Consider the following 24,047-nt stretch of genomic DNA (forward strand, 5'->3'; position numbering starts at 1 on the left):
TGAAACACGGCAGTGTTTGGGAGATACATTGGCTCCCATTTCCTTCGACTGTCGGGGAACAACGCTTGGTGGTGTGATCCATGGCTGCCTATTTACCCAGAAGGCCCCACGAACCAGAAACCTGTCTGTCAGCCACGGAACAATAAAGCGATGCGCATGCGCCGCAGAAACGGCGGCGGCCCACCACTCATTAGCCGAAAGCCTGGCGGCACTGGGTACGGATCGTGGGGCTGAGAAAGAGGGAACGGACCGGGACTGTGCTGGGGTGCAGGACCAGTGCGCCAGGAGCTCACAGTAATAGCCCGTCAATCACGTTTCAGACGCCGCTGATTAATTCCCCACCGGAGACCCCTCCTACCTGCGGCCGGTCTTTGTGAGCCTCTCGTCTACTTAGCGCATGCGTGATATTTGGGATGACCTCATACCTCTGCGCATGCGCGTGTGAGCAAACAGAAGTTAATCTGCAGATGCCGAAATCCCAAACAACAGACGGAAAATGCTGGAGGAAAGTCAGGGAGGCAGACAGCAACTATGGAGAGAAGTGAACAATCGGCGTTTCAGACCCAGACCCTTCTTCAGCACTGGAAAGGAAGGGAGGGAGTCAGAATCTGGGGCAGGTGAGGTGATAGGGTAAACCGGGAAAGGGGGAGGAGTGAAGTAAAGAGCTGGGAAGTTGATTGTTGAGAGATAAAGGGCTGGAGAATAATAACAATAATAATAATTAATACTCTATTGATTCCGAGTGGGAAATTCATTCGTTTCAGCAGCAACATCTAAAAGCACAGCAAGCAGCGGGCAGACTTTACTGAAAATAAAGTGAAGAATAATAATATACACAATAACACTGTATCAGAGTGCAATAATAATGTATGAAACAACAATGCAGAGACTATTGAACTATGATGTGTGTTCACCTGTCACAGAAGATTTTTGTTACGATCCTTGTGAGGGCGGAGCTGAGTGAGTTTGTTGAAAAGGGTTCGGGGGCTTTGCTGCCTGTTCAGTAGGTCATGGAGAGGATGTTCCGGATTGTCCATAATCGATAACAGTTTGATCAGTGACATCCACTCCACCACTCACTCGAAAGAGTCCGGGTTGTGGCCAAGGATGGATCCAACCTTTCTGATGAGTTTATTATTCTTTCCCAACGTAAAGCAGCGAAGAAGACTGCACTCTCTACAACAGACTGGTAAAAGATCTGCGAAATCCTGCCTCACGTGTTCAAGGATCTCGGCTTCCTTAGAAAATAGAGTCTGCTCATCCCCTTCTTTTAAACAGTCTTGGTGTTGGTTTTCCAGTCATGTCTCTCGCCGAGGCGAACACCCAAGTATTTGTCCTCCTTCACCATCGCAACTTCTTCTCCCAGAATGTATACAGGACTCATCACAGTCCTCTCCCTCCTAAAATCTATCACCATTTCTCTGGTTTTGACCACGTTCAGGAGCAGGTGATTCTTCCCTCACTATTCCACAATCCTGTTAAACCAGCCCTCTGTACCCTGAGTCCTGCCCATCTCTGATGCACCCAACTACGGCAGAGCCATCAGGGAACATCTTTAAGTGGCCAGACTCAGAGTCGCACTGAAAGTCTGAGGTGTTCAGTGTGAACAGAAACGGAGACAGGACAGTCCCTTGTGGGGCTCCAGTGTCACTCATCTCCACCTCAGGCAGAGAACCACCCAGCGGTACAGACTGGGGTCTGTCTGTCAGGAAGGCAGTAATCCAGGAGATAGTGAATTTGTCTACGGCCACCCTTGTTCAGACAACGTGGCTGGATTGTATTGAAGGCATTAAAGAAATCAAAAACAGTGACTCTCACAATGCCACCAGCATCATCCCGGTGGGAGTGAGCTCGCTGCAACAGAGAGATGATGGTATCATCCGCTCCCTCATGAGGTTGGTAGGGAAACTGTAGAGGGTCCGAGGTAAGTCTGGACTGGCCTCTGCATCACCTTCCTCACATGAGGGCAATTGGTCTGTTGTCATTAAGTCCAGATGGAGTCACCGTATTGGGTAAAGGAACCAAGCAGGAAGTCTTCCCCAGCACCGTTATCTTTTCCTGACTCAGTCTCAGATTGTAATGGTGCTGCAAAATACCAGAGAACAGGATCGTACAGGCCTTCAGTACCCTGGAGCTGATACCGACAGGGTCAGCAGATGTAGTCTCTCCCCGTCTCCTACCCTGACCTACAGTCACTGTCAGACGGGACAGCAGATGTAGTCTCTCCCCCTGTCTCCCACCCTGACCCGCAGTCACTGTCAGACGGGACAGCAGATGTAGTCTCTCCCCCTGTCTCCTACCCTGACCTACAGTCACTGTCAGACGGGACAGCAGATGTAGTCTCTCCCCCTGTCTCCTACCCTGACCTACAGTCACTGTCAGACTGGACAGCAGATGTAGTCTCTGCCCCTGTCTCCCACCCTGACCCGCAGTCACTGTCAGACGGGACAGCAGATGTAGTCTCTCCCCCTGTCTCCTACCCTGACCTGCAGTCACTGTCAGACGGGACAGCAGATGTAGTCTCTCCCCCTGTCTCCCACCCTGACCCACAGTCACTGTCAGACGGGACAGCAGATGTAGACTCTCCCCCTGTCTCCCACCCTGACCCGCAGTCACTGTCAGACGGGACAGCAGATGTAGTCTCTCCCCCTGTCTCCCACCCTGACCCGCAGTCACTGTCAGACGGGACAGCAGATGTAGTCTCCCCCCCTGTCTCCTACCCTGACCTGCAGTCACTGTCAGACGGGACAGCAGATGTAGTCTCTCCCCCTGTCTCCTACCCTGACCTACAGCCACTGTCAGATGGGACAGCAAATGTAGTCTCTCCCCTGTCTCCTACCCTGACCTGCAGTCACTGTCAGATGGTGACTAAATCTAGTTGCAAGTTGACGAGGGACTGTTAATGTCAGATTCTGCAGATATTGCAGCAGTTCCTCACACCCAGGACTGAACTCTGGTCACTCAGCATTGCAGGGGTTTGTTAGACCAGAACTCCACATGATACAGCACAATCAGGCCATTCGGCCCATCGAGTGTGCTCTGCGATTTCATCAGCACTCAGTTCCAGTTCATCGCTCAACACACAATCCAGAATAGCTGATCCCCAACGTGTTCAACTGACATCTCGTAGGCATTTTACAAATTTTCCCCTCTGTAATCAACACTAACCTGATTTTCCTAATTGTAATCCCCCATGACTATCGTAACATAGCCCTCTTGGCATGCATTTTGTCTCCAATTGTAATTCGGAGACCACATCCTTACAACGGTTGGAGGTCTGCATATAAATCCTCGCAGGGTCTTGTTACACTTAATGATCCTTCGCTCTACCTACAGAGATTTTACATCTTCTGATCCTTTGCCGCCCCTTTTTTTGTAATGATTTGATTTCATATTTACCAGCAGAGGCACCCACCCCTTTGCCTACTTACCTGTCCTTTAGATACAACGTGTCTGCTTGGACGTTAAGCTCCGGGTTGTAATCTTCTTTCAGCCACGACACGGAGATGTACTCAAATCACACTGTGCTACAAGTTCACCTCTGTTACTCTGTACACTGCGCACATTCCTTCAGTCCTGCATTCATCACCCTTATAGATGTTGTCTCACTTTAACGGTGCAACTCATTCCGTTGACTGCAATTTTCACCTGATATCAGCCTCTGCATTTTTGTTTATTACGTGTGATCGTGAACAATAGCCAGGATCAGAAACGCTGATCAAGTCAACTAGTTCCCAAAGAGAGCTCTGACAGGCCAATCAGATGGTTCACCGCTGCTCAGCGATAGAACACAAGAAAATCATATGTACAATTAAGAAACATTTAAAAAAAATAGTAGAAATACTGGAGTCATGATGAAGTCTGCTGGAGAGAGACATTTATACACCCGCTGTCCTCCATTATTCAAAGAGATTGAAGAATAAGGTTGCAGGGTGACAAAACGTGACAGAAGCACTTGGAACTAAAAACTAATCACGACTGGGAGAAAACAGTATCTGTTCTTTACGCACTGTTCTCTAGCAGTTTAAGGACTAAGTCCAGCCGGAACATAACTCAAAGTGCTCTTGAAAGTCAGGTATTAACCCTACCTGCCAACAGCCAAGCACTGCCATCCTGGTCCCCTTCATCATATCTTATGAAGAAGCATGTGCCTTCCCTCCCAGAGATGATAGGTGTTTGTGCACTTGACTCTTGAAGGCTTGGAACCCATCGTCGCTGATCTTTCCAACCACAGCATCTGGAAGGCTGTTCCAAATTCTGATAGCACAGTGAAGGAAGCTTCTATTCAGTGTGTAGGTTCTCGTATCAGGCATAGACACAGCATGAGCAGGCACAGATAAAGCTGATCGTGTGGTGTGCCGTCTCTCATAACATGAGGGCAGCATGGTGCTTGCTAGTACTCTCACTGCACGCTACCTCTGTTGCCAACCAGCTACCTCATCCCCAGCACTCACACTCCGGTTCCCATCCCCCTGACAAGTTATTTTAAACACAAGCTCTAACAAACCTGCCCACGAGCATACTGGACCCCGCCAGGTTCAGATGCAACCCGTCCCTGTTGTACAGATCATTGCAACCCCAGGAGAGATCCCAATGACCCAGAGATCTGATGCAATGCCCCTGCACCAGTTCCTCAGCCACACATTCATCTGCCGAATCATCCTATTCTTACCCAATTTTGAAATGTTGCCTCACCTGGAAGGACTGTTTCTGAGCCAGAATGGAGCTGAGGGAGGAAGTAAATGGGAGCGTATAGAACTTCCCTCGCTGGCAAGGATATGTTTCAGGACGGAGATCAGTGGGGGGACCGGGGTAAGGTAAAGATAGGAAGGTAGGAAGCGGTTTAGACAAGATAACCATGCAAATCGGTCGGGTTATAAAAAATGTCAGCTGGTGTGAGTGTGTTTTGTGAGCCCTGCTACCTGCCACGGTCGGTGTCCTTCTCAGGTCAGCTGTCAGCTATTGCGCCAGTGTGGATGGTGGAGGCTTTACAGGGATGGTAAATGGTGTAGGGGTCAGGCGGGGTTACAAAATGACGATGGGTGTAGGGTAAGAAGGGCTTTCACAGATGGTGAGCACCGCCAGGATCGGAGGTGTAAACAGAAATGGGGAGTGACATAAGGGTTTTCACAGAGGGTGAGGTGTGAACAGAAATGAGGAGTGATGTAAGGGTTTTCACAGAGGGCGAGGTGTGAAGGATCGGAGGTGTAAACAGAAATGGGGAGTGATGTAAGGGTTTTCACAGAGGGTGAGGTGTGAAGGGTCGGAGGTGTGAACAGACATGGGGAGTGATGTAAGGGTTTTCACAGAGGGTGAAGGCCACAAGGATCGGAGGTGTGAACAGAAATGGGGAGTGACGTAAGGGGGTGTGAAGGAATGCTTCTCCACCACTAGGGAAACGTACTTCACTTGTTGTACCAAAATGGCATTTCTTTCTGTAACAAAATGGAACCTGTATTGCATCGGAGTGCTTTGCTAATAATCTTCGTGCAACATGATGCTGATGGTACCTGAGCACTTGAGTGCAGAACCACAGCTGTGTTACTGGAAGAATGCCAAACGTTGATTCAGCAGACAACAGAATGCACCCTGTCCTTCAACTTGTGTCCAAAGGGGTGATGGTATTGTCTCTTTTTGATAAAGCTATTACCAGCACCTGGGCAGTGCTAGTCTTCCCTTGCTGCAAATAAACATAAAAGCACTTATGATTGATCCACTCTGAGTTAATTGTTGTTCGTTACCAGACATGGTGAAAAGGTGCTTAACACCATCTCCTACCTGGACACTCACTCTTACCTGCACCCGCACCTTACTCCCCACCACTTCGCATCTCAACACTATACATCAATTCAGTAGAAACTGAAATACCCATTCCGTCCATTGAGTCTTCTCCACCATTCGATCGCGGCTATTGGATGCCCCCTCTGAACCCCACGCTGCTGCCTTCTACCAGTCACCTTTGACACCCTTATTAATCAACAATTCACTATTTACTTAGTTAAAGTCCATTACGCCACTGGTGCTTGGGTCAGCAATGAGGAGATTGCAGAACAGGTTCACCAGGATGTTGTGTGGATTGGAATCCTAACCTACTGTGTAAGGAGAGTTCGGATAAACTTGGGCTGTTTTCTCTGGAGTGGAGGAGCTCAGGGTGACCTGATAGAAGTTGATCAGATAACGAAAGATCTCGATAGAGTAGATAACTGCCACTTTTAATCTTCTGGGTCACAATGTCAAATACCAGAGAGCATGCATTTAGACAGATGAGGGACCTGTGAAATTCATTGCCACGGACGGCTCAGAGGCCAAGTCATCCTGTTTGGATAAAACATACATTGATTAGTAAAGTCATCAAAGGTTAAAGGGTGCAGGCAGGAGAATGAGGTTGTGAAGGAAAATAAAAGACACTGGGACAGGTACAGAAAAAGGAAACTTTAGAGGGAGGCGTGTCAAGCACAGACAGATGGGACAGACTCAGATAGAGGTTCTTGTCTGGCATAGAGCAATGGAGCTGAACACCGGTTGATTTTCCACTCCTGGACCTTCACAGAGATTATTTCTCATCAGTACAAGTTTTAAAAACAATACGTTTCAATGTTCAAGTTCAACTTAAATTTATTACTGATGTTAACCAGATGCTATCAACAATTCAGTTTCTTGTTGGCAAGGCAACTCAATGCTCACCCCCAGCCTGGTGTAGGGAATGGGACCAATTCCAGAGGGGGACGGTTGGGTGAGTCTGAGACTTTGTGAATGAGCCCTAACACCATCCTCCTCATTCCCCTTATCCCTCCCCAGTCCCCTCCCTCACACTCCAATGTTTGTGTGTGTCTGAGAGAGAGAGAGAGACCTGTCCGCCCACTTCACCTTCCAGCAACCATGTCCCCTCTACCCCAATGCAAACTCCTGTACATACAGTAATCCTTGCGGGCTCAAATGATCCAATAACATTATGCCCTCCCTCCTGCACCAAATCCTTAGACACATGTTAAACTGTATAATCTTCCTATTCTTGGCATGTGGCACAGATAACAGACCTGTGGTCACAGCCCTGGACGAGCTGCCCTTTAACTTAGCACCTCACTTCCTGCAGAACCTCGTTACTCTACCAGCCCATATGGGTACCAATGATATGGATCACGACCTTCACTGTTCACCCTCCTGAGCAAAGCTGAGTGCTCGGCCGGAGATAACCCAGACCTGGAGCACACAGGAAGCTACATACCATCCTGGAATCTCATTCTCGCCAACAGAACATCCAGTAAGTTCCCTTAGCTAATGATTCACCAATGACCACAGCTCGCCTCTTCTCCACCCTCCCCTTCTCAGTCTCAGAGCCAGACTAAGTGCCAGAGACCCTCCTGCTGTGACCTTCCTTTGCCAGGTTATCCTACCATCTGTAACTGTGACCAAAGTGATATATGTGTTGTTCAGGGGGATGGACACAGTGGTACACTGCACTTGCTGTCCCCCCACCCCTTTCCACTTCGCAACTGTCACTCAGTTTCCTGTGGTGTGCAGCCTGGTTACAACTACCTCTCTATATGTCCGACCTATCACCCCTCCAGCCTCCCGAATGACCTGGAGTTCATCCACTTCCAGATCCCACTCGTTAATGTGGATTGTTCGGAGCTGAAGCTGGATGCCCTTCTCACAGGTGTAGTTATCAGGGACACAGGAGGGTCTCCTGCCTTCCCACATCCAGCAAGAGGAGCTTTCCACTATCCTGCCTGGCATCTTGACTGTTCTAACTGAGCAAATGTGAGGAAGGGGGCAAAAACACTTCCACCTCCAGTATAATGTTGCCTTCTCTGTGCGAAGGCTGTCCTGACTGAACCCTCAAAGAGGTAAAGCCTCAAAGTCTCCACTCCAACTCTGCCCAGTCCAGCATCGGCCACTCCATTTGCTGCTGCCTGACTGTTGATTGGCCCCTGGTGAAAGCTCAAAAATAACCTGCCCTGAAACCACTGCCTTTAATGCTCAGCTGGCGAACTTGAGTGAATTCCGTCCTCTCAAGCTTCTGATCTCTCCGATTAACAATGGGTCAAAGCCCAGCAGAGTGACACAAGGATGAATGACTGATTGAAACCCATCCCACATTCAGAGCAGGTGACCACCCTCACCATAGTGTGAACCCACCACTGTCTCTGCAGTGTGAATGCCTTCCCGCAGTCTGAGCAGGTCAACGTCCTCTCACTGCTGAAAACAGTCTGGTGTGTAGACAGGCGTGATGAAGGTGTGAATTCATTCCCAGTTGGAACAGGTGAACGGCTTCTACCCAGTGTGAACTCGCTGATGTTCATTCAGTTGAGATGACTGAGTGAATTCCTTCCCGCAGTCTGAGCAGTTGTACAGTTTCTCCCCTGTGTATACGTGCGGAGTTCATTCAATACTGGATGACCGGCGAGACCTCTCTCAGAAAGGGGAATCCTTGGCCGCTCCAATAGTGTTGTAAGTAATCCTGGAGTAACAAACATCAGCCTCATCGGTCCAAAATGCATTTTCATGTCCCAGCATCTTCTCAGTTAAGTTTCATTTCCATTCCTCAGACTTTCCGGCAAGTTCGGGGGTTCCTGTCCTCCAAAACGTAGCATGACAGGTTTGGAGAGGGTGCACCACACAGTGCTGTATTTGAATGCTCGCAGCATAAGAAATAAAGTGGATGGTCTTGAAATTCAGCTAGATTGGCAATATGACGTTGTGGCCAAATCTGAGACTTGGCTAAAGGATGGCTGCCACTGGGTAAAAGAGAGTTGAGAATAGATATACGACCAATAGAAAATGACACGGGAGATATTGTGATGGGAGACACAGAGATGGCAGAGGAACTGAATGCGTATTTTGCATGATTCTTCACGGTGGAAGACATCTGCAGTACTGAATATCGGACATTCAAGAGCGTCAGGAAAGTGAAGCACATGCAGTGAAAGTTACAACTGAGAAGGTGCTCAGAAAGGTTAAAAGTCTGAGGGTGGATAAATCTCCTGGACCTGATGGAATGCACCTTCGGGTTCTGAAGAAATAGCTGGAGAGATTTCGTACGCATTACTAAAGATCTTTCAAGCATCGATAGATTCTGGCATAGTACCTGATGACTGGAAAATTACAAATGTTACTCCGCTATTTAAGAAGGGTGGGAGGCAGCAGAAAAGAAACTACAAACCTGAAAGCCTGACTTCAGTGGTTGGGAAGTTGCTGGAATCGATTGTTACGGATGAGATTACGGAGTACTGGGAGGCACATGACAGGATAGGCCAAAGCCTGCGTGGTTTCCTGAAAGGAAAATCCTGCCTTACTAACCTACTGCAATTCTTTGTGGAAATTACAAGTTGGGTGGACAAAGGAGATGTAGTTGATGTGGTATACTTGGATTTTCAGGGGCCTTTGAAAGATGCTGCACATGAGACTGCTTAGCAAGATAAATCTCATGGAATTAGAGGGAATTTACTACCATGGTTGGAGCATTGGCTGATCAACAGAAAACAGAGTGGGAATAAAGGGATCCTATTCCGGCTGGCTGCCGGTTACCACTGGAGTTCCACTGTGGTCGATGTTGAGACCACTGCTTTTTATGATGTATGTCAATGACTTGGACTGTTGGATTAATGGATTTGTGGAAAAATTTGCCGACGATACAAAGATAGGTGGAGGAGCGGGTAGTGCTAGGAAACAGAGCGCTGGCAGAGAGATTTAGATAGATTCAGGGAATGGGCCAAGAAGTAGTTAATGAAATACAATGTTGGAAAGTGTATGGTCGTGCATATTGGTGAAAGAAATAAACAGGCAGATGATTATTTAGATTGGGAGAGAATTCAAAATGCAGAGCTGGAAAGGAACTTGGAAGTCCTTGTGCAGGATACCCTAAAGGTTAACCTCCAGGCTGAGTCGGTGGTGAAGAAGGCGAATGCAATGGTGGCATTCATTTCTCGAGGTACAGAATATAAGAGCAGGGATGTGATGTTGAGGCTCTATAAGGCTCTCATGAGACCACACTTGGAGTATTGGGAGCAGTGAGCTCCTTATTTTAGAATGGATATACTGACATTGGAGAGGGTTCAGAGAAGATTCACAAGAATGACTCCAGGAATGAAAGGGTTACCATACGAGAAGCATCTGTCTTCTCTTGGGCTGTATTCCCTGGAGTTCAGGAGAATGGTGGGGGTCGGGGGGGGGTGGGAATCTCATTGAAACATTCTGAATGTTAAAAGCTCTGAACAGAGTAGATATGGGAAAGTTATTCCCCATGGTAGGGGAGTCTATGACAAGAGCGCACAACTTCAGGATCAAAGGACATCCATTTAGAACAGAGATGAGGAGAAGTTACTTTACTCAGAGGGTGGTAAATTTGTGGAATTTATTGCCATAAGCAACTGTGGAGGCCAGGTCATTCGGTGCATTTAAGGCAGAGAGAGATGGGTTCTTGATTAGCCAGGCCATCAAAGGGTTTGGGAAGAAGGCAGGGGAGTGGGGATGACTGGAGAATCGGATCAGCCCATGATTGAAAGGTGGAGCAGCCTCGAAAGGCCGAATGGCTGACTTCTGCTCCTATATCTTCTAGTCTTAATTGAGATGTCTGAGTGAATCCTTTCCCACATTCAGAACAGGTCAGTGGCATCCCCCAGTGTGAATTCGCTGATGTATTTTAAACTCAGATGACCGAGTGAATTCCTTCCCACAATCTGAGCAGGTGAACAGTTTCTCCCTAGTATGAATTCGGTAGTGGCTCACAAGTTTGGATGACTCAGTGAATCCCTTCCCACATTCAGAGCAGCTGAAAGGTTTCTCCCCAGTGTGAACTCGCTGGTGTACCTTCAGTTGAAATGACCGAGCAAAACCCTTCCCACATTCAGAGCATTTGAATGGCCTCTCCCGAGTGTGAAGTTTCTGATGTTGCTTCAGATTAGATAACCGGGCGAATCCCTTCCCACATTCAGAGCAGATGAACGGTTTCTCCCCAGTGTGAATTCGCTGATGTTCAATCAGTTCAGATTGCCAGGTGAATCCCTTCCCACATTCAGAGCAGGTGAATGGCCATTCCCCAGTGTGGACTCGCTGATGTTCCTTCATTTGAGCTGAATGGGTGAATCCCTTCCCACATTCAGAGCAGATGAATGGTTTCTCCCCAGTGTGATCTAACTGGTGTGTCAGTAGATGAGAATGCCAAATGAATCCTTTCCCACAGTCTGAGCAGGTGAACGGTCTCTCTGCAGTGTGAACAAACTGATGTACCTTCATTTGAGCTGAATGGGTGAATCCCTTCCCGCATTCCGAGCAGATGAATGGTTTCTCCCCAGTGTGAATTTGCTGGTGTTTCAAGAGATGAGATGACCGAGCAAATCCCTTCCCACATTCAGAGCATGTGAATGGCTTTTCTCCAGTGTGAACTCGCTGGTGTGTCAGTAGGTGAGAACGCCGAATGAATCCTTTCCCACATTCAGAGCAAACGAACGGCCTCTCCCCAGTATGAACTCGCTGATGTTCAATCAGTTCAGATGGCCAAGTGAATCCTTTCCCACATTCAGAGCAGGTGAATGGCCATTCCCCAGTGCGGACTCGCTGATGTTCCCTCATTTGAGCTGAATGGGTGAATCCCTTCCCACATTCAGAGCATGTGAATGGTTTCTCCCCAGTGTGATCTAACTGGTGTGTCAGTAGTTGAGAATGCCGAATGAATCCTTTCCCACAGTCTGAGCAGGTGAATGGTCTCTCTGCAGTGTGAACAAACTGATGTACCTTCAGGTGGGCTGAATCATTGAATCCCTTCCCACATTCAGAGCAGATGAATGATTTCTCCCCAGTGTGAATTTGCTGGTGTTTCAAGAGACGAGATGACCGAGCAAATCCCTTCCCACATTCAGAGCATGTGAATGGCTTCTCCCCAGTGTGAACTCGCTGGTGTCTCTGCAGGTCGGACGAGTGAGTGAATCCCTTTCCACAGTCTGAGCAGGTGAACGGCTTCTCCCCAGTGTGAACTCGCTGATGTAACTTCAGTATAGATGACCGAGCAAATCCGTTTCCACATTCAGAGCAAATGAACGGCTTCTCCCCAGTGTGAACTCGCTGATGTCTCTGTAGGTCAGATGAGTGAGTGAATCCCTTCCCACAGTCTGAGCAGATGAATGGCCTCTCCCCAGTGTGAACTCGCTGGTGTGTCAGGAGCTGAGAACGCTGATTGAATCCCTTCCCACAGTCTGAGCAGGTGAATGGTCTCTCCCCAGTGTGAACTAACAGATGTTGTAGCAGGTGATTTGACTGAATGAATCCCTTCCCACAGTCTGAGCAGGTGAATGGCCTCTCCCCAGTGTGAACTCGCTGGTGTCTATGTAGTGTGGACGATTGAGTGAATCCCTTCCCACAGTCTGAGCAGGTGAATGGCATCTTTTCAGTGTGAACGAGCTGGTGTTCATTCAGTTGAGATGATTGAGTGAACCCTTTCCCACATTCAGAGCAGGCGAATGGCTTCTCCCCGGTGTGAACTCGCTGGTGTCACTGTGGCGTGGTCAATGTCCTCTCACTGGTGGATTTTCTGATATACCTTTAGCATCAATAATAGAATGGCTTCCGCTTGCAGAACAGGTGGAGCATCTCACTATGGTGTGAACTTGCTGATGTATCTTCAGACTAGATGACTGAGTGGTTCCCCTCCCTCACACAGAGCGGGTGAATGGCCTCTCCACACTGTGAACTCACTGGCGAGTCTGTGGGTAGCCTGTGAGTGAATCTCTTCCCACACTGAGAGAAGAAGAATGATATCTCACTGCGAACAATTCTCTGGCAATTCAGAAAGTCAGATGTTTGAATGCCTTGTACGATCAATGCAGTTGAAGAACTGATCTCCAGTGAACAAATGCTGGTGCGTTCTCAGCTCCTGGTTCCAGTGAATTTCACAGAGTAAAAACAGAAAACTTCATTTCAGAGACAGAATAAATTACCAGCTGGGATGAGATACTTCTTCATCTCCAAGGATCGACAACAAATGTGTTGGCGTTGCAAAGAAAATATTTGGTCGCTCCTTAAATATCCAGACAGAGTCAGCAAAACTGATGTTTTGTTGTGTTTGAGATTTCCGTACACAAGTGTTCTGCCATTTCAAACCTGTGAAAATATTTGCAAAAGACATCAATGGGTGAAGGACAATATTTCAGGAGGGATTTCAGTCTGTGGTGAGAACATAAGAAATAGGAGCAGGAGTCGGCCATCTGGCCCTTTGAGCCTGATCTGCCATTGAATAAGATCATGGCTGATCTGGCCATGGACTCATCTCCACCGACCTGCCTTTTCCCCATAACCCTTAACCCCACTACTGTGCCAAATCCTATCCAACCTTTTCTCAAATATATTTACTGAGGTAGCCTCCACTCCTTCATTGGGCAGAGAAATCTACAGATTCACCACTCTCCAAGTAAAGCAGTTCCTCATCATCTCCATCCCAATTTCCCCCAAATCTTGAGGCAATGTCCTCTAGTTTCCTGTCTCTATATTATCTATTCATTTCATAATTTTACATGTTTCTGTATGATCTCCTCTGAATGTGAGCTCTGGCGTCACAATTTTACCAATTTCAACTCAATTTGGGGGTATCAACTGGAGATATACCCCAGGCTACTGTGGGAAGTGAGAGAGGAAATTGCTGAGCCTCTGGCGATGATCTTTGCACATCAATCGGGAGAGGAAAAGTACCAGAGGATTAGAAGACATTGTTTCCTTTTCAAGAAAAGGAGTAGAGACAAGCCAGGAAATTACAGACCAGTGGTTCTTACTTCAGTGGAGGGCAAGTTGTTGGAGAAGCTCCTGAGAGGCAGGATTTATGAGCATTTGGAGAAGCATAATCTGATGTGGGATAGTCAGCATGGCTCTATCTAGGGCAGATCGTGCCTTATGAACATGATTGAATTCTTTGAGAATGTAACCAAACACACTGATGAATGTAGAGTAGTGGTCGCCAACCTTTTTAAGACCAAGATCCCCTACCTCGGCCTTACTTAAAGACAAGATCGACCTACTAAATCATTCAGAGAAAAAACAGCTCAGATTGTACTTCCAACTTGAGTCCTTTCATTTGGGCTAATTGTGTTTGAATTACATAAAATGCTTTTGTCAAATTGTCAAATTAATTCAACCAAGAAAACACTGTAACTTGCATATCAAACAGGCCATGGCTGTCTTTCTTTAAGAATATTAAGTTTTGCACAGAAAACGGAATAACACAAAAGACAGTTAAGGTGTTTGCGAATCAGAAGCCATGGATTCACAGTGATGTGAGGGACTACTCAGGGAGCACGATGCAATCTTCAGGTCAGGAGACAAACAAGCCCACAGTGAAGCACGGGCGAATCTCCACAGGGGCATCAGGGATGCAAAGCACAAATACAAACTGCGCATGGAAAGTCAGTTTGATAACAACAACCCCCGCAGTGTGTGGAAAGGCATCAAGGCGCTGACAGACTACAAAACCAATAATCTGCTGCCAGATGACGACGCCACACTGCCTGATGTCCTGAACGAGTTCTTCGCCCAGAGGGAGGAGGCTGCTCCACTCATCCACCCACCTGACGATGAGTCCACACGGGTCCTTAAGCAACATCAGGTGAGATCCAATCTGAGGACAGTGAATGCGAGTAAGGCAGCTGGCCCAGATGGAGTGCCCGGCCGGGTACTGAAAGCGTGCGCCGACCAGTTTGCTGAGGTGTTTACAAGTATATTTAACGTCTCACTGCAACAAGCTGTTGCTCCAACATGCCTGAAAACCTCCAGCATCATCCCAGTGCCCAACAAATCAGCTGTGAAGTGCTTGAACGACTATCGCCCTGTAGCACTGACACCCATAGACATGAAGTGCTTTGGGAGACTCATGCTCTCACACATTAAGACTATAATCCCACCTGATCTGGACAAACACCAGTTTGCCTACCGGGCAAACCACTCCACAGAGGATGCAATCACAACAGCCCTCCATATCGACAATAGAGAATAGACAATAGGTGCAGGAGTAGGCCATTCGGCCCTTCGAGCCAGCACCGTCGTTCACTGTGATCATGGCTGATCATCTATTATCAGTATCCAGTTCCTGCCTTATCCCCGTAACCTTTGATTCCACTATCTTTAACAGCTCTATCCATCTCTTTCTTGAAAGCATCCAGAGATTTGGCCTCCACAGCCTTCTGGGGCAGAGCATTCCATATATCCACCACTCTCTGGGTGAAAAAGTTGTTCCTCAACTCCGTTCTAAATGGCCTACCCCTAATTCTTAAACTGTGGCCTCTGGTTCTGGACTCACCCATCAACGGGAACATGCTTCCTGCCTCCAGCGTGTCCAATCCCTTAATAATCTTATATGTTTCAATAAGATCCCCTCTCAGCCTTCTAAATTCCAGAGTATACAAGCCCAGTCGCTCCAATCTTTCAACATATGACAGTCCCGCCATCCCGGGAATTAACCTTGTGAACCTACGCTGCACTCCCTCAGCAGCAAAAATGTCCTTCCTCAAATTTGGAGAGCAAAACTGCACACAGTACTCCAGGTGTGGTCTCACCAGGGCCCTGTACAGCTGCAGAAGGATCTCTTTGCTCTTGTACTCAATTCCCCTTGTTATGAAGGCCAGCATGCCATTAGCTTTCTTCACTGCCTGCTGTACTTGCATGCTTGCTTTCAGTGACTGATGTACAAGAACACCTAGATCTCGTTGTACTTCCCCTTTTCCTAACTTGACTCCATTTAGACAATAATCTGCCTTCCTGTTCTTACCACCAAAGTGGATAACCTCACATTTATCCACATTAAACTGCATCTGCCATGCATCTGCCCACTCACCCAGCCTGTCCAAGTCACCCTGCATTCTCATAACATCCTCCTCACATTTCACACTGCCACCCAGCTTTGTGTCATCGGCAAATTTGCTAATGTTACTTTCAATTCCCTCAGCTAAATCATTAATATATATTGTAAACAGCTGCAGTCCCAGCACTGAACCCTGTGGTACCCCACTAGTCACCGCCTGCAATTCCAAAAAGGAACCATTAATCGCTACTCTTTGTTTTCTGTCAGCCAGCCAATTTTCAATCCATGTCAGTACTCTACCCCCAATACCATGTGCCCTAATTTTGCCCACTAATCTCCTATGTGGGACGTTATCAAAGTCTTTCTTTCATATTGCTCTGACTCACTCAGAGAAACCAAACACTTATGTGAGGATGATATTTGTGGACTTCAGTTCTGCATTTAACACAGTCATCCCCCATAAACTGGTCAGCAAACTGAACACTCTTGGCCTTGGTTCCTCCCTGTGATCATGGGTCATGGACTTTCTCACAGATTGACCACAGCAAGTCAGAATTGGTCAGCACACCTCCACCACCCTTGTCGTAAAAATAGGCACCCCGCAGGGCTGTGTGCTGAGCCGTATGCTCTACACACTCTTCACACATGACTGCACCCCCGTCTACACCTCCAACTCCATAATTAAATTTGCGGACAATACCACAGTGGTTGGTCTGATCTCGGACGAGGATGAAACAGCCTACAGGCTTGAGGTGGACTATCTGACGGAGTGGTGTAAGGACAACGACCTGGTCCTTCACACTTCTACAACAAAAGAGATGACCATTCACTTCAGGAGATCGAAGGACAGAGTACACACCCCCCTCCATATACATGGAGAGGCAGTGGAAAGTGTGGAAAACCATGTTGTCAAAACAGCTGACATGGACCACCAACACCTCGCTGCTTGTATAAAAGGCACAACAAAAACTCTTTTTCCTCAGAAAGCTGAAACAGGCCAAACTCCCACAGAAACTGTTGCTGAACTTCTCCAGAAGCACAATTGAAACCGTCCTGACCAACAGCGCCACCGTGTGGTATGTCAGCTGCACGGCCGCTGAGCGACAAGACCTGCATCGCGTGGTGAAGGCGGCCCAGCAAATTGTCAGGAGGGAGCTCCCAGGACTGGACACCATCTATTCCAGCAGACTCAGGAGGAAAGCAATCAGCATAACCAGAGAAACCACACACCCCGGCCACTCCCTGTGTGACCCACTGCCGTCCAGCAAAAGGTTCAGGACACTAAAAGCCAGAACAAATAGACCGAAGAACAGCTTCTATCCCAGAGCAGTGGCCTCCATCACACCACTCCACAGAACAATGACTGAAACTGTGAGCACACACGTGCACACACAAGGACTCAAATACTTGCACTAACAGCACTTTGTGCATTACTGTGATATTCTGGAGCTGCTGCAGCTTATTTTCTGCTACTTATCTGTTTAATACTGTTTTTCTATCACTGTCTTCTTTTTATCTACCGATTTATTTAATTGCCTGAGAGGAAGCCAAACAAAGTTTCATTGTACCTACAGGAGGAATTCTGCAGATGCTGGAAATTCAAGCAACACACATCAAAGTTGCTGGTGAACACAGCAGGCCAGGCAGCATCTCTAGGAAGAGGTACAGTCGACGTTTCAGGCCGAGACGAAGGGTCTCCATCCGAAACGTTGACTGTACCTCTTCCTAGAGATGCTGCCTGGCCTGCTGTGTTCACCAGCAACTTTGATGTGTATTGCTTTAATTGTACCTATGTATAATGACAATAAAGATCATTCAATTCAATTCAATATTACAATACTTCATACCTCTAATTCTAAGTTTCATTATTTAATTTTATTTCAATGCAAAAAATAAATGAATAAAAATTGACTGTTGCACTCAGTGTGATGACTGGGGCTGAACATTTTCTGCTAGTCCCCTGAAATTTGGGTCATAACTACAGACAGCCAGTCTGAGACAGTCTGTGAGACGTCTGTTAGTAAGACAGCTCCTGTACTTAGATTTAATAATTTTCATCTGTGAAACTGCAATTTCACACAGATAAGTTGACCCGAAGTAGGCACTGACTTTTAGTGCACACGTGGTGAGATAAGGAAACTTCTCCCTGCTGACAAGCCCCCGGAAGTCACTGTCCCTTGATTGATGGCATTTTTCAAATCAATTGTTTCCATTTCAATATCACTTGGCACACCAGATACTTGCTGGAATCTGGCTGCCATCTGTTCTATATCGATCAGCAGAAATGGATTTGAAATAAATGCAGCAATATCTTTCATGACGTTTAACTCTCCAAAATACTGATCGAACTCGACTGTGAGTTGGTCTAGGTAAGCACAGTACTGCTCAGGGCAAAAAGCACTTTTTTCCTTGATGGCTTGTAACATTTTCTCCAAGTTGGGAAAGTGTGTCAGTCTCCCGTTCTTTAAATTTGAAATCCAAACACCGAGCTTGGCCTTAAACACACTTACTGGGCTTATCATGTGGGGCAAGGTGTCGGGTCTTTTCCCATGAGCTCGTTGTTAAGTGCGTTTAATTTAGCCATTAGGTCTGTCAGAAACCTTAAATCCAGTAGCCATGCATCATCGGACAGTTCCTCATGCTCCTTGTTTCTTGTTGACAGAAAAGTCTTCATCTTCGGCAGCAAGTCAACAAATCGTTGCAGCACTTTCCCGCGACTCAGCCACCGAACATCAGCATGAAGAATTATGTCTCGGTAAGCGGCATCCAGCTCAGCCAATAACACCTTGAATAAGCGGTGCTGAAGCGCTTTTGCTCGAATCAAGTTAATCAGTTTGACCACCAGTGTCATTACATGAGAAAAGTCCACGACCTTCCCAGCCAAGGCCTGCTGCTGAATCACACAGTGATAATCCAGGAAGCTGGGAAAATCAGAGTCATTGCGGCACAGTGCTATAAAACCAACACACACACCGCGTGTTGCTGGGGCCCCGTCAGTAGTAATTGCCACCAGTTTATGAATGGGGATGTCATTTTCACGGACGTATTTTTAAACTCAGTGTAAATATCCTCACCTCTCGTTCTCTCCTTTAACTGCAAAAGAGTCAGGAAGTCATCCTTTGTTGTAAAATCCTGGAAAGCCGTTCTGACAAATACAACAAGCTGAGCTGTTCGCATTACATCCAGGGATTCATCAAACTGTAGTGAAAAATATTCACAGAGTGACAAGTCCTTTAACACTTGTCGATCCTTACTTTGAGCAGCATGTTTTGTGAAAAACGATTGCTGGGCCTTCAACCCCGATTTCAGCTCCTCAAATTTCCTGACACAGAGTGCTCTATTTGGGGGGTAGGTGTCTTTAAATTTCTGGTGATTGGTGTTGTGGTGCTGCTCCAGATTCCCTCTGTTAGTCAGCGCTGGTGTTTGGTGGCACAACACACATACACACTTGTCTCTCACCAAGGTAAATAGAAATTCCTCTTCCATTCTGGATGGAATTTGTACGTTTTTGCCTTCTTTCGTGGAGCCTCCACCATGCTAGCTAGCGACTTGCAGGATATCACCAGTGAGTGCCGTATATTGATGTTTGCGACAGTCTGCACTCTTATCTAATCTAATTGGTCACTTTGATACAGCACAAGCTATGCTGAAAAAATACAACAGCTAAATCAAAAGAGAGAGAGGCGCTAACTTTTCAGTTAAAACTAAAATTAATGCTAATTATTAGCACACTATCTGAAATGCTAAACATGAATTCACGCTATCTAAGGCAAAAAATTCAAAAGAAAGAAAGAGTGGTACAACTGCTCAAATTTCTGCGTAACTGACGTAATATAAATAGCAGCGTAATAGAGTCAAAACTGATTAAAGTTGATCAAAGTTCAGTGAAGTCATGACTGCAGAAGGGAGTCATTTTTACCCACACGTGTTGCATTCTTTTGCCATTGAACAGTTTGCCCGTTTGTTCGTTTATGTTCAGGATAAACAAAACTCTCCCACGCTCCATGGAATTTGACAGACAGCAGCAACAGTCACATGATGTCAGCACACACGTGACGCACAGCACTGCGCAGCGGAAAAAGAGAAACACAAAAACCAGGGAAAGCAACGAAGTGTGGGTTAAAAACGACTCACTTATGCGCTCTAGGGGTGAAATCTGCTTTTGAGTCGGAAGGTTTATCAGGCATAATGTATTTGTGTATTTATTTATTTTTTTCGGGATCTACTGGGAAAGTCTCAAAGATCGACCGGTCGATCGTGATTGACTGGTTGGCGACCGCTAATGTAGAGCATTGGATGTGGTGTACATGGTTTTCAGTAAGACTTTTGATAAGATTCCTCATGTGAGGCTCATTCAGAAAGTAATGAGGCAAGGATCCAAGTAGACCTTGCTTTGTGGATCCAGAATTGGCTTGCCCACAGAAGCCAAAGGTGGTTGTAGATGGTTTGTATCCTGCATGGAGGTCAGTGACCAGTGGTGTTCCACAGGGATGTGTTCTGAGACTCCTTCTCTTTGTGATGTTTATAAATGATCTTGATGAGGAAGGAGAAGGGTGCTGATGACACAAAAGTTGAGGGTGTTGTGAAGAGTCTGGACAGTTCTCCAGAGGTTACAGCAGGATGCAGATAGGATGCAGAACTGGCAGATGGAGTTCAACCCAGATAAGTGTGCTGTGGTTTATTTCGGTACATCAAATTTGAAGACAGAACACAATATTATGTTGGGACTATTGGCAAGGTGGACAATCAGCGAGATCTTGTGGTCCATGTCAATTTTACACTCAAAGCTGCAGCGCTGATTGACAATGTTGTTAAGAAGGCCTTCATCAACCATGGAACTGAGTTCACGATCGGTGAGGTAATGTTATAGCTATATAAGACCTTCTTTAAACCCACTGAGAGTCTTGTGTTCAGTTACCTCATTACAGGACGGATGTGGATACCATAGAAAGACTGCAGAGGAGATTTACAAGGATGTTGCATGGAATGGAGAACATGCCTTATGAGAATAGGTTGAGTGAACTTTGGAGCGACGGAGGATGAGAGGTGCCCTGACAGATGTGTATAAGATGATGAAAGGTATTGATCGTGTGGATAGCCAGAGACTTTTTTCCTAGGGCTGAATTGGTGTAGTTTTAAGGTGTTGGAAGTAGGGTTAAAGGGGATGTCAGAGGTAGGTTTTTCACACAGAGAGTAGTAGGTGCATGGAATGCACTGCCAGCGATGATGGTAGAGGCAGATACCATGGAGTCTTTTGAGAGACTGTTAGATATGTACGTGGAGCTCAGGAAAACAGAGTGCAATGTGGTTGGGAAATCCGAGGCAGTTTCTAGAATAGGTTACATGGACGGCACAACACTGTGGGCCGAAGGGCCTGTAATATATTGTAGATTTCTATGTTTCTATATGCACTCATCTTCGAACAAGGCACGGAGCAGACATTCTGACTGACCATCAAATTCTCTGACTGTATTCCTGTCTGTGTGAGAATGGGCTATTTCTGACTTCAATCAACCTGTGACTTGGCTGAATTCGTCTCTGTCCTTTGGTATTATTTCAAGTTCTGGCCGTGTTCCACAACACTACAAAGAGCACTTGTTACTACATGTATGATCCTGGAGATTTACTAATTCCTTGCATCCACTACAGAGCGTCGTGGGAGCTGAATTCTGAAGGAAGGCAGTTTTTTTAAAAAAAACTTCTTCGAGTGCAAGGAGAACGAGACTGCGCAGGTGCGTGATGTCAACAGGACAGCGCAGAGAGTTTAAAAAGGCAGGTTGTTGCCAACAGCTGTCTTTTGGATCGGGACTACAGAGCATAGTGGGAGCTGAATTCTGAAGGAAGACAGTTTTTTTAAAAAACTTCTTCGAGTGCAAGGAGGACGAGACTGCGCAGGCGCGTGACGTCAACAGGACGGCACGGAAAGTTTAAAAAGGAGACCACCCTATACAGCGGGCAGCGGAGTGAGTGGGAGCAGAGTGTAGGGCTTTGGCTTCAACGGGCTTCGGCGGTAAACGGGAAGAGGCAAGAGCGAAACACCAACTCTTTTTTTTTCTCCCCCCCCCCCCTTCGCGAATCGGCCTGGACAGACAGGAACAGCAGGGCTCTCACAGCTAACGGTTTAAAAAGTTCATCTGTTTGGCGAGGTAAGTGGGTGAGTTGACTTATTTTTCCTGTAGAATTAGATAGCATGCCTGCAGGGTTAGTGCTTTGTTCAGGGTGTCAGATGTGGGAATCCTGGGAGACCTCCAGCCTCCCTGATGGCCACATCTGCACCAGGTGCACCGAGATGCAGCTCCTCAGAGACCGTGTTAGGGACCTGGAGCTGCAGCTTGATGACCTACTGCTTATCAGGGAAAGTGAAGAGGTGATAGACAGGAGCTACAGGGAGGTAGTCATCCCGAGGCTACAGGGGTCAGAAAACTGGGTCACTGTCAAGAGAGGGAAGGGAAATGCACGGATAGTGGAGAGCACCCCTGTGGCTGCCCCCCTCAGCAACAAAATCTTGTTCTGGATGCTGTTGAGGGGGATGACCTGACGGGGGATGCCCACGGTGACCGGGTCTCTGGCACTGAGCCTGGCGCTGTTGTGCAGGAGAGAAGGAAGGAGAAGAGGAATGCGGTAGTCATAGGGGATTCCATAGTCAGGGGAACAGACAGGAGATTCTGTGAGCCTGACAGAGATACCCGCAGGGTGTGTTGCCTCCCAGGTGCCAGAGGACGGGATGTCTCGGATCGGGTGCTGAATATTCTGAAGGGGGAGGGTGAGCAGCCAGTTGTCTTGGTATATGTTGGTACCAGTGACATAGACAGGACAAAGGAGGAGGTCCTGAAAAGAGATTTCCAGGAGTTAGAAAGGAAGCTTCTCCAAATGCTCATAAATCCTGCCTCTCAGGAGCTTCTCCAACAACTTGCCCTCCACTGAAGTAAGAACCACTGGTCTGTAATTTCCTGGTTTATCTCTACTCCCTTTCTTGAAAAGGGAACAGTGTCTTTTAATCCTCTGGTACTTTTCCTCTCCCTATTGATATGCAAAGATCATCGCCAGAGGCTTAGCAATTTCCTCCCTCACTTCCCACAATATCCTGGGGTATATCTCAAGTTGAGTACCCCCAACTTGTATTGAAATTGGTAAAGTTGTCCGCTCTTGGACTGTATTCCTTGGAGTTTAAAGAATGAGGGGCGACCTCATAGAAACATTTCGAATGTTGAAAGGCATGGACAGAGTGGATGTGGCAAAGTTGTTTCCCATGATGGGGGAGTTTAGTACAAGACGGCATCACTTAAAGATTGAAGGGCGCCCATTCGGAACAGAAATGCGAAGAATTTTTTTTTAGTCAGAGGGTGGTGAACCTATGGAATTTGTTGCCACGGGCGGCAGTGGAGGCCAAGTCAAGGCAGAGATTGATAGGTATCTCAGTAGCCAGGGCATCAAAGGTTATGGTGAGAAGGCGGGGGAGTGGGACTAAATGGGAGAATGGCTCAGCTCATGATAAAATGGAGGAGCAGACTCGATGGGCCGAATGGCCGACTTCTTCTCCTTTGTCTTATGGTCCTATGGACTCCCACCAGCTGATTGACAGTGATGATCACATCGATGGCAATGCCAATGAATATAAAGTGGAGGGCAGTGGTTATTCTTATTGGAGTGCAGCACTTTTGTGATGTGAAAGCCCCAAATCACTCGTCATCGAGGCAAAGATGTTTTATATCGTTATTTATCCAGCGAGAACTAAATCTGACGGAAGGTTTCATTTCCATACAGCACTAATTGACATTCCCACTGACTGGAAGGTAAACTCTTCAACCGGGATTAACTGGGAACTATATTTTTGTTCCGAGTTCATAATTCTCGGATTTACATAGCTGGAGCTCGGCAGTGTTTGGGAGATATATCCACTCGCATTTCCTTCGACTGTAGGGGACAACTGTCGCCTATGGCTGCCTCTTTACCCAGAAGCCCTCACGATGAGAAACCTCTCCATCAGCCATCGAAAGATGCAGGAATGCGCATGCGCCGCCAAACTGGCGGCGGAGGCGCCGAGTCGAAAGTTCCCTGGGGCCTGGGTACGGATCGTGGGGCTGAGAGAGGGGGAAAGGACCAGGACTGTCGTGGGGTGCAGTACCAGTGTGGCTGGAAATCACAGTAATTGTCCTTCGGTCGCGTTTCAGACGCCGGTGATTGACAGCCCGCCCGGAGCGTGCTCTTACCTGCGTCCATTCGTTGTGAGCCGCTCGTCCAGTCAGCGCATGCGCGGTATTCGGGTCTG

At 47.2% G+C, this 24,047-nt stretch overlaps 1 protein-coding gene across 1 annotated transcript; it reads right to left on the bottom strand.

The window, feature by feature from the left end:
• Positions 1-6,243: 6,243 nt before the first annotated feature.
• LOC140185262 (uncharacterized) lies at positions 6,244-24,047 on the bottom strand. The gene is made up of 2 exons (XM_072238654.1): positions 23,989-24,047; positions 6,244-13,095 (listed from the first exon to the last, which is right to left on the bottom strand). Exon 2 carries the CDS (start codon positions 12,376-12,378, stop codon positions 10,606-10,608), a length of 1,773 nt encoding a protein of 590 aa, XP_072094755.1. The 5' UTR covers positions 12,379-13,095; positions 23,989-24,047; the 3' UTR covers positions 6,244-10,605.

This window comes from Mobula birostris, chromosome 20, assembly GCF_030028105.1.
Source record: "Mobula birostris isolate sMobBir1 chromosome 20, sMobBir1.hap1, whole genome shotgun sequence".
Lineage (NCBI taxonomy): Eukaryota > Metazoa > Chordata > Chondrichthyes > Myliobatiformes > Myliobatidae > Mobula > Mobula birostris.

Bases quoted from the DNA above. Each gene is read 5' to 3' on its own strand.
- LOC140185262 (XM_072238654.1), bottom strand. From the start codon at position 12,378: ATGCCATTCACCTGCTCAGACTGTGGGAAGGGATTCACTCAATCGTCC.